Source organism: Rattus rattus, chromosome 1, assembly GCF_011064425.1.
Source record: "Rattus rattus isolate New Zealand chromosome 1, Rrattus_CSIRO_v1, whole genome shotgun sequence".
Taxonomy (NCBI): domain Eukaryota; kingdom Metazoa; phylum Chordata; class Mammalia; order Rodentia; family Muridae; genus Rattus; species Rattus rattus.
In genome coordinates, this window is record NC_046154.1 from 251,401,487 (window position 1) to 251,412,916 (window position 11,430).

General features: G+C 46.9%; 1 protein-coding gene across 1 annotated transcript in view; it reads left to right on the forward strand.

The window, feature by feature from the left end:
* Ep300 (E1A binding protein p300) overlaps nt 1–3,377 on the forward strand; it is a 70,688-nt gene extending 67,311 nt beyond the window's left edge. Inside the window, exon 31 of the mRNA XM_032918283.1 lies at nt 106–3,377. Coding sequence (XP_032774174.1) covers nt 106–2,292 — 2,187 coding nt within the window. The 3' untranslated portion in view covers nt 2,293–3,377. The remainder of the gene's footprint in view (nt 1–105) is intronic.
* Nucleotides 3,378–11,430: the final 8,053 nt, after the last annotated feature.

Genomic DNA, 11,430 nt, shown 5'->3' on the forward strand with positions numbered 1-11,430 from the left:
CTTTTTGGGAGTGACAGCTGAAGAGATTGGTTTTGTTTTATAAAGGGAGCTTTTGTTTCAGTCCTGCAGAGTCAACTGCATTTCTGGTTTTTTTTTCTCCTTCAGGATTATGACCTGTGTATCACCTGTTACAACACTAAAAATCATGACCACAAAATGGAGAAACTAGGCCTGGGCTTGGATGACGAGAGCAACAACCAGCAAGCCGCAGCCACACAGAGCCCAGGAGACTCTCGCCGCCTGAGCATCCAACGCTGCATCCAGTCGCTGGTGCACGCCTGCCAGTGCCGCAATGCCAACTGCTCCCTCCCTTCCTGCCAGAAGATGAAGAGGGTGGTGCAGCACACCAAAGGCTGCAAACGGAAAACCAACGGCGGGTGCCCCATTTGCAAGCAGCTCATTGCCCTTTGCTGCTACCACGCCAAGCACTGCCAGGAGAACAAGTGCCCGGTGCCGTTCTGCCTCAACATCAAACAGAAGCTCCGGCAGCAGCAGCTGCAGCACCGGCTCCAACAGGCTCAGATGCTGCGCAGGAGGATGGCCAGCATGCAACGGACTGGGGTGGCGGGGCAGCAGCAGGGCCTGCCGTCCCCAACTCCTGCTACTCCAACTACCCCAACTGGCCAACAGCCAGCCACCCCACAGACACCCCAGCCCCAACCCACCTCTCAACCGCAGCCCACTCCTCCCAACAACATGACACCCTACTTACCCAGGACTCAAACTGCTGGCCCTGTGTCCCAGGGTAAGGCAGCAGGCCAAGTAACCCCACCAACCCCACCTCAGACTGCTCAGCCCCCACTTCCAGGGCCTCCACCCGCAGCAGTAGAGATGGCAATGCAGATTCAGAGGGCAGCAGAGACACAGCGCCAGATGGCCCATGTACAAATTTTCCAAAGGCCAATCCAGCACCAGATGGCACCTATGGCCCCTATGGGTATGAACCCACCTCCTATGGCCAGAGGTCCTGGTGGACATTTGGATCCAGGAATGGGTCCCGCAGGAATGCAGCAGCAGCCACCTTGGGCCCAAGGAGGAATGCCTCAGCCCCAGCAGATGCAGTCAGGGATGCCAAGGCCAGCCATGATGTCAGTGGCCCAGCATGGTCAGCCTTTGAACATGGCTCCACAGCCAGGATTGGGCCAAGTAGGTGTGAGCCCTCTCAAGCCAGGCACTGTGTCTCAACAAGCCTTACAAAACCTTTTGCGGACTCTCAGGTCTCCCAGTTCTCCCTTACAGCAGCAACAGGTGCTTAGTATCCTTCATGCCAACCCCCAACTGTTGGCTGCATTCATCAAGCAGCGGGCTGCCAAGTATGCCAACTCTAATCCACAGCCTCTCCCTGGACAGCCTGGCATGCCCCAGGGACAGCCAGGGCTGCAGCCACCGACCATGCCAGGTCAGCAAGGTGTCCACTCCAACCCAGCCTTGCAGAACATGAATCCTATGCAGGCAGGAGTCCAGAGAGCTGGCTTGCCTCAGCAGCAGCCTCAGCAGCAGCTCCAGCCACCCATGGGAGGGATGAGTCCCCAAGCTCAGCAAATGAACATGAATCACAACACCATGCCTTCACAGTTCAGAGACATCTTAAGACGTCAGATGATGCAACAGCAGGGAGCAGGGCCAGGAATTGGCCCTGGAATGGCCAACCACAACCAGTTCCAGCAGCCCCAAGGAATTGGCTATCCACCCCAACAGCAGCAGCAGCAGCAACAGCAGCGAATGCAGCATCACATGCAGCAAATGCAGCAAGGAAATATGGGACAGATGGGTCAGCTTCCCCAGGCTTTGGGGGCTGAGGCGGGAGCCAGTCTACAGGCCTATCAGCAGCGACTTCTTCAGCAGCAGATGGGGTCTCCTGCTCAGCCCAACCCTATGAGCCCACAGCAGCATATGCTCCCAAATCAGGCACAGTCCCCACACCTACAAGGTCAACAAATCCCTAATTCTCTCTCCAATCAAGTGCGCTCTCCCCAGCCTGTCCCTTCTCCTCGACCACAGTCTCAGCCCCCCCATTCCAGCCCGTCTCCGAGGATGCAGCCTCAGCCTTCTCCACACCATGTTTCTCCACAGACCAGTTCCCCACACCCTGGACTGGTAGCTGCCCAGGCTGCCAACCCCATGGAACAAGGGCATTTTGCCAGCCCAGACCAGAATTCAATGCTTTCACAGCTCGCTAGCAATCCAGGCATGGCAAACCTCCACGGTGCAAGTGCCACGGACCTGGGACTGAGCGCCGATAGTGCAGACTTGAGTTCAAACCTCTCACAGAGTACACTAGACATACACTAGAGACACCTTGTAGTATTTTGGGAGCAAAAGATTATTTTCTCTTAACAAGACTTTTTGTACTGAAAACAATTTTTTTGAATCTTTCTTAGCCTAAAAGACCCATTTTCCTTGGAACATGTAAGAACTGTGCAGTAGCCATTTATGGTTTAAAGCAAACACGCCAGATGAACCTGAGGGATAATAGATTACAGAGAATATATTTTTGTTATGGCTGGTTACCCCAGCCCTTTTTTCCCCTTGTGTGTGTGGTTCAAGTGTGCACTGGGAGGCAACTGAGGTCTGAAGCCAACCATATGCTCCTGCCTTGCACCTCCAATAGGTTTTATTATTTTTTTTAAATTAATGAAAATATGTAATATTAATAGTTATTATTTACTGGTGCAGATGGTTGACATTTTTCCCTATTTTCCTCACTTTATGAAAGAATTTAAAAAAAAAAGAACATTTCTAAAACCAGAGGACAAAAGGGGTTAATGTTACGTAAAATTACATTATATATATATATATAAATATATATAAATATATTAAAATACCAATTTTTTTCTCTGGGTGCAAAGATGTTCATTCTTTTAAAAACATTTAAAAAAAATTAAAAAGCCTCCTCTTTCCACCCCTCAAGTCAACTTTTGTGCTCCAGAAAATTTTCTATTCCGTAAGTCTAAGGGTAAAACTTCAAGTATTAAGATAATTTGTACATGTAGAGAAAAAAAAATGACTTTTTCATAATATACAGGGGCAGCTGCCAAATTGATGTATTATAATATTGTGGTTTCTGTTTCTTGAGAGAATTTTTTTGTTATTTTTACATCTAACAAAGGAAAAAAATTAAAAAAGAGGGTAAGAAATGACTCCAGTGGGGTGATTTTAACATGCAAATGTCTGAGGTTTCTTCACTTGCTTTCTTCCTTACTCTGCCCCACACGTACACTTTCTGTAAAACTTGAAAATAGAAAGCAAAAACCCTCAACTGTTGTAAATCATGCAATTAAGGTTGATTACTTATAAATATGAACTTTGGATCACTGTATAGACTGTTAAATTTGATTTCTTATTACCTATTGTTAAATAAACTGTGTGAGACAGACGCCTGGGTCTTGTGTCACCTCTCTAGGGCTCATCTTTTGTCTTTGGCCAGGCTTGGAGATGAAGCTGGTCCAGTGTTTGCCTGACCTGTACCAGTTATTCCCTCAGCTAGCCATGGCAGTGCCACAGTGGGCAGCTACCTGCAGGCCCGGTACTGACAAGGGAGAAGAAGCAGAAAGAGAGGCTGGAAGTCATTGTCAACTGAGTAGCACACCTGAGGACATGAATCCTAGGAACATTGAAGACTCAGTTTAATAGATCTCAGCACAATAGGAAAAAAATCTGCTACTTAGCAAGCCTACTGTTTAGGGCAGGAGGAAAAGGGAAGTACATGTAATAGTTTACTATATTTTGGTGAGTTTCCCCAAGGTTCAGGTGATAGTGCGTCTATACCAGCCAAATGGTAAAGTGCTGTTAGCTACCAGATGTAGAAACCCCATGAGAAAGTCACTGCAAGTCCACGCCGGCCTAGGTTACCCAGGAAAGCCTTGGGTGGTAGCACACATCTTTAATGCCTGCACTTAGAGGCAAAGGCAGGCCCATCTCTGACTTTGAGGCCAGCCTGGTCTAATTCACAAACAGCCAAGGGCAACACTTCTCATCCTAACTTTTTCCCCCTATGATTCAGGACTTCCTATCCTGTAAAGAAGACTCTTTAAAAATTATTACATTTAATTAGTAAGATAAATTGCATTACTGCAACTTAGCCAGACTAAGTTCATTACTGACAACTCATTCAGGCAGCAAGGAAGGATCCACCAGATCAGCGCTCAGACCCAGGGAAGACTTAAGAGGAGTTTGTTTTAATGCAGGCGCTCGTGTAATCCTGACCTCAGACTTGTAGCAGTAATGCTCCTGCATTTGTCTTTAGTGCTGGGGTTACAGGCATTCTGACACTAATGACTCAAATTAGTTTTTCATGCAATTTTAGTCCTGAAATAAATAGAAAAGCATTAAGATGGGTTTGAACATGCTAGCATTCACTATGGACAACCCCGGCTCAGATCAATTTATCCAGCAGACACGGCACCTGTTTCCCTGTTATTGAGCTGTGCCCTCACATTGTCTCCCTCTCTAGAGGGAGGAGCAGGCGTAGGCTGCATGCACTGATTGAACAGGGCTGGGGATGTGGCTGAGTGAGTAGAGCGCTTTCTTGGAAGCTAAGATCCTGGGTTTGTCCCTGCTATTACTGTTCTCCCTCAAATGGCTGTGTATGAGATAAAGAAAAAAAGCAGACCGTGATTTTTATTTATTTTACTTATTTATTTATTTATGTATTTATTTATTTATTTATTTATTTTTGTTGAGACAAGTGACTGCCCTGAAACTCGATTAGTGGACCAGGCAAGCCTGTTCAATCACAGAGATCCACCTGTCTCTGCCTCCAAGTGTCAGGATTTAAAGCAGGCACCACCCAGCCAGCTTCTTTTTTTTTTTTTTTTTTTTTTTCCCCCCCCAGCTTTTTTAAAAATCTTACTGCCCTTTGTTTGGTGGAGGTGGTAATGAGAGCTGGTCAGAGCCTGATGCAACTGCTCTGTGGTCCTTCCTGCAGTGCAAGCCTTCCTCATACCTAGTTAGTTTGACTATCTCAGACCCATCTGTGAGCCTTATTTCCCCTGGTATTGTCAATGTCAGTGTTTGGTGGTGGTGATGGTGGTGGGGTTTTTGTTTTTGTTTTTATTAAGAATAGAGTTTATGGGGGTTGGGGGATTTAGCTCACGGTAGAGCGCTTGCCTAGCAAGCGCAAGGCCCTGTCTGGTCCCCTCCCGAAAAAAAAAAAAAAAAAAAAAGAATAGAGTTTATTCAGGGCATGGGAGCAGAGCTGAGAGGGTAGTAGAGACAGAGGGAGACACACAGAGTAGAGGAGTAGAGGCTGACCATGAGCACTAGAGAGAGGGAGGGGAGTAGGGAGAGGGGGAGCAGGATGAGAGGACAGCAAGAAGGCAAAAGTCAACCTCAGTGTTTTTATCCTAATGTTTGTTGATCACTGAAGGGCTTAGAAAAAGTGAGTTTGAGACATTTTGTTCTGTGTAACCCTTGGACAGGCTGCAAGTCAGTATGTCAATTGAGCTAGTTGGTCTTAGACTCAGATATATGCCTGCCTCTGTTTCCAGAGTGCTGGGATTAAGAGTGTATACCACTGGCCTACTGATCCCTTTTAAAAGATATATTTGCGTATATAGGTGTTTTGCCTGCATGTATATATGTGCTATCACATGTGAGAGGATCAGATGCCCTCGACTGGGAGTTACAGAAAGCTGAGTCACCGTGATGTGGATGCTCTTTATGGGACAAACTTTTTCCTGGGGAGGTTAAACATTTATCCACATTGTATGGGGTCGGCTTAGATCCAACTCAAACACCTAGCCAATGCAGATGACAAAAAGTTATTGTAGTCAAACTGCTACTGATGGATCAGGGCACAACAGACCAAAGTAAAGATATCACCAAGTCCAACCTGGTGAACTAAGGAGTTGTGGGTGGGGGATTACTTACAGAAGCAGGTTTGACTCAGACAGCTGCATCACCAAAGCCCACCCAGCATGAGTGACACACAGCTCACAAAGCTGGGAACCTGGAGCTCACTGCACTGCTGCAGGCAGCTCAGCAGGTTGGAGAATCTCCTTTCCAGTGTCTCATTTGGTCTACATCTCTTGCAGGCAGCTCTTCTTGTCTGAGTCTTTTCTGCAGCTGGGCTCTCTCTGCCTACTGTGGCAGAGAGGAGCCTAGGGAATCTGGTCAGTTTCAGGGACTTCCTGAAGCTATTTTGTTGTCATTGTTTACCTCCCTGCTTAAGGAGCTCCTCTGTAGGATGGAATGAGTTTTTGTTTGTTTGTTTGTTTGGTAGGTTTTGGTTTTTTGAGATAAGGTTTCTCTGTTTAGCCCTGGCTGTCCTGGACTTGCTTTCTAGACCAGGCTGGCCTTGAACTCACAGAGATCTACCTGCTTCTGCCTCAAGTGTTGGGATTAAAGGCTAGGGTCGCCACACCCAACTAAGTTGAAATGTGTAAATCTTTAAAAGAGCTATTAAACAACAGTGCTGAGAATCAGACGCCATTAGCACAGGCATCATCTCTCCAAGCCTAAGGGATTTAAGTCCTGTATGAAACTCTATTTGTGTTACTTTTTAAATGATCTATTAGAAATTGACAGTTCAGGCTGGAAAGATGGCTCAGTGGATCAGAGCACTGACTGTTCTTCCAGAGGTCCTGAGTTCAAATCCCAGTAACCACATGTTGACTCATAGCCATCTGTAATGAGATCTGATGCCCTCTTCTGGTGTGTCTGAAGATAGCTACAATGTACTCATATACATAAAATAAATACAGCTTTAAAAAAAAGATTAGGGGGCTGGGGATTTAGCTCAGTGGTAGAGCGCTTACCTAGGAAGCGCAAGGCCCTGGGTTCGGTCCCCAGCTCCGAAAAAAAGAACCAAAAAAAAAAATAAAATAAAATAAAAAATAAAAAAAAGATTAGAAAGATAATAAAATGGGATGTTGCATTTTCTGATTGATTCAGACTTGATGGGAAATGACCCAAGCTCCACGACTCCCACCCCCAGGTCTCAGTCCTCTAGTCCCAGCTACCTTCTTGTCTTTGCTCTACAGTATCATAGGTGTCTCTGATCAAGCACAATTATTTTGTTGTTGTTTTTAGACAGGGTCTCATGTAGCCCAGGCTGGTCTTGAATTTGCTATGAGGCTGTCAGGGGCTAGCCCTGAACCTTCTCATCCTTCAGTCTCAGCTGCCACACCCTAAATTCAGAGGTTACAGTTTTGTGCCACTGCAATCAACCCCAGGGCTGTGTAAGCAGGGCCAACGAGCTACGTGCCCAGGCCCCTAGGTGTTCATTGTTTGCTTTTGTGTATGTGGGTGTGTGCAGGTTACCACATGCCAAACGGCTCATCTGGCAGTCAGGACAATGTTGGGGGTTACAGGGATCAAACTCAGGTCTTCAGGCTTGTTCTGAAGGAGCCTTTGCCTACTTACCAATCTTTTTTTTTTTAATTATTTGTTTTTATTTTATATGCATTGGTGTTTTGCCTACATGTGTCTGTTGGATCCCCTGGAACTGGAGTTACAGATAGGAGCTGCCATGTGGGTGCTGGGAATTGAACTTGGATCCTTTGGAGGGCGGCCCTTAACCACTGAGCCACCTTGTAGGGGCTCTGCTTACCCATCTTTGTGACCCCTTTCTATGTTCCCTTCTTTCCAAAGACAGGCTTATTATTATTTATTATATTATTGTTAATAATATAATGAGACAGGGTCTCACTTTGTAGCCCTTGTTGGTCTGCAACTAATTACTCGTACACCAGGCTGGAACTCAAGAGTGATCCTCCTGCCTCTGCCTCTGCCTCCTGAGTGCTGGGATTAAAGGCAAGCCTCCCCATGCCCATCTTGTTCTTTTTGTAATTTGTGTGTTTGTGTTACCTGAGCCTTTTGCCTGCGGAGGCCAGATGAGATTGCCAGAGCCCTAAAGATGGGCTGTTGTGAGCTGTCTGACAGGAAGACTGAAGTCCTGAAAGAGCACCAGCACTCGGAACCTCGGAACCATCCTCCAGATCCACATCCCCAGCACCTTTTCTTTCTTTTCTGTTTGTAAACAAGGTCTTACACTGGAGAGCAGTATAGCCTGGAAAACACTCTGGAGCCCAGGCTGACCTCAGACCCTCCTGCCTCTGTCTGCTGAGTGCTGGGCTTAAAGGCAAAAGAGTCGCAGGTGTTGCAGACCTGCTTGAGCTCTCCTTTTTTTTTTTTTTTTTTCGGAGCTGGGGATCAAACCCAGGGCCTTGTGCTTGGCTAGGGCAAGCGCTCTACCACTGAGCTAAATCCCAACCCTTGAGCTCTCCTTTTAAATGTGATGTCCTTTTTGTGGCTCAGCGAGCAACTCACGGTCCCCCAGTGCATACTGTCATCAGACCCACCTCTGCCCTGGGTGAAGCTACCATCCTTTCTCTACATTAGCACAGGAAGTTTCTAATTGGCCTCCCTGCTGTCTCTCCTGACTACCCACAGCCCCCAGAGAGTGATCTTTGTGGCTGAAACTCATTATATAAAGGATAAACCTGGGTTGGGGATTTAGCTCAGTGGTAGAGCGCTTGCCTAGGAAGCACAAGGCCCTGGGTTTGATCCCCAGCTCCGAAAAAAAGAACCCCCCCCAAAAAAAAAAATAAAATAAAGGATAAACCTGAACTGCTCATCCTCCTGCCTCTGCCTCCCCAGTGCTAGGACAAAGGTGTATATATTCCTATCCCTGGCTGAGATGGACTTTTTAACATAAGAAGGCATTTGCTCTATGGAAACTGTTCCATCCTCCAGTCCTCACTCTAAGGTCAGCTTCAGCTCGGTGTCAAAGAACAGAAGGATGCACCTAGAAAGGCATGGAGGCGGGGAAAGAGAACACAGACCACGTCACCGAGTCTTAAGGAATGTATTTGAAATCTAAAGGAGTTCTTTTTTTTTTTTTTTTTTTTTTTTTTGGTTTTGTTTTGACTTTTTGTTTGTTTGTTTGAAGACAGGGTTTCTCTGTATAGCCCTTGGCTGTCCTGGATGTCACTCTGTAGACCAGGCTGGCCTCCAACTCTGAGGTGCACCTGCCTCTGCCTCTCTAGTGCTGGGATTAAAGACGTACACCACCACTGCACGCATGTGTGTCTGTGGAGAAGATTGTGGAACTGAAGTTATAGTTATGAACCACCATGTGGGCTTTAGGAATTGAACTCTGAGCCATCTCTCTAACCCTAGGAGTTGGTTGTTGTTGTTTTTTTTGTTTCTTTTTTTTTTTTTTTTTTTCAGAGCTGGAGACCAACCCAGGGCCTTACGCTTGGGCAAGTGCTCTACCACTGAGCTAAATCCCCAACCCCTGTTCTTTGTTTTTTGTTTTTTGTTTTTGTTGTTAAATTACAAGTATAGGAGATGTGTGCGTGCGTGCGTGCGTGCGTGCGTGTGTGCGTGCGCCTGTGATTGTGGGTGCCTGCAGAGTCCAGAGGTTTTGGCTCCTCTAGAGTTGGAGTCACAGGTGGTAGTAATCCCCACAACATGGATGCTGGGAAACAAACCTGGTTCCTCTGCAGAGATGCTGTTTACTGATCCTGGTTCCTCTGCAGAGATGCTGTTTACTGATGAGCCAGCTCTCCAAGCCCAGCAGCTAGGACTTTGAGACAATACAAAACACTCACTGAGGGGTTGGGGATTTAGCTCAGTGGTAGAGCGCTTGCCTAGCAAGCTCAAGGCCCTGGGTTCAGCCCTCAGCTCCGAAAAAAAGAAAAAAAAATAAAAACACTCACTGAAATCCAATAGTCACATGAATGGTGTGCTCACCCTCAGTATAAAATGAGCCCCACCCCTCAGGCCTCAGGGACCCATAGTCAAGAGCAGTTGGTAAAAATTTTTAAGAGACTACAAGCTAAATGATGTCTTCAGGATGCAACAGGACCACCGCACCTGTGAATTTGCAGCCGCCGTGGATGCCTGAATAAAACCTGCACTTGATGAAGCCACTCAACACCCACTCAGGGTGGGAAGGGCTTTGTGAGTTCCTGCCCCTAAATGAGGCAAGGAGAATAGACAGACTTTGGGGCAGGGTCAGTTTTCTTTAAGGTGTGGCTCCTGGTAGGTCAACCACACTAACAAGAGCTGGGAAGAGGGCTGTGTTTTTAAGCTCACTGGCTGCTCTTTCAGAGGACCAGGTTCGAGGCCCAGCACTTCCATGGCAGCTCATAAACCATCTGAAACCCTGGTTCCATGATATCCCACACCCTCTTCTGGCCTTTGTTGGCACCAGCCACACATATGGTGCACAGTCATACGTGCAAGCAAAACCCTTAATACACAGAAAACAAGTAAGAAAATAAATAAAATTTTGAAAATAAAAAAGCAACACAGAGGCAGGGATCTGGGCGTGCTCTTCAAGCATTGAAAGGGAGCTGGATGTGGCTCCGGGAGTGTTAACCCGGACTGGTTTGATTTCAGATGTTTGTAAGGCCACACAATTCCCAAGGAGAACCCAGGGTGTGGAAGGAGGGTGTACCGGGGACTCACTCCATGTGTATACTCCATGGCAAAACCTTTGACTTCAGTGTCTTCCTCAATCTCTTGCCACCCACTGGAGCTACACTGGCTGACCAGCAGGCCATAGAACCCTCCTTCTGCTTACCCAATCCTGGGATTACAGGCACGCTCCATCATGTACTGGGGACAGAACTTAGGGTACCATGCTCCAGTTGCAATCACTCAACTAGCTAAGTCATCTCCCCTAGATTGAAGGTTATTACATATATCACTATAATTTATTTATGATGTGGGTGTTTGGTTGAATGCATATATATGTACCATGTCAGTGTCTGGCATTGTCAGAGATCAGAAGAGAAGGTAGGATCCACTATAACAGGGTTTATAGATGCTTGTGAGTTGTCACGTGGGTGCTGGGAATCGAACCTGGTACCTCTGGAAAAGTGACCAGTAACTACGGAACCATTTCTCCAGTCCTAGGCTTTTTTTTTTTTTTTTTTAAACATTTATTTATTTAGCTTGTGTCTGTTTGTTTTATGACGCGGAGGTCAGGACAACTTTGTGGGGTAGGTATTCGCCTTCCAGCTTTATGTAGTGGGCTCGGGGATTTGAACTCAGGTAGAAAGGCTCATGCAGCAAGAACCTTTACCTGCTAAACCAGCCCTAGCAAGCAGACACACATAGGGTTTCTGTTTCTGCCTGAGTTGAAAGAGGGATTAGGCATTTCTGCTAGGCATTCCGGTACAAGAACACCTTTACTTCCTATCTAGGGAGAGTGCGAAGCTTTGTTTGGGGCCTAGACGCGTCCATCCTAAGCGCTCAGAAGGTTTGAAATTTGACTTAAAGAGGACAAAACTGAGAAGTACCCTCCAGGAGATTTTCACGTTACTAAGGCAACGCCCCTTCTCGTGCACCCGGGGTAAAACTACAACTCCCATAATCGCCCGGGCTACCCAGCCCCTCCTTAATGGAGGCGGGGCGCGGGCGAGCGCGGAACCGGCTTCCTATTTCCTGCGGCATGATTGGCCCGCAGCTCGGGCG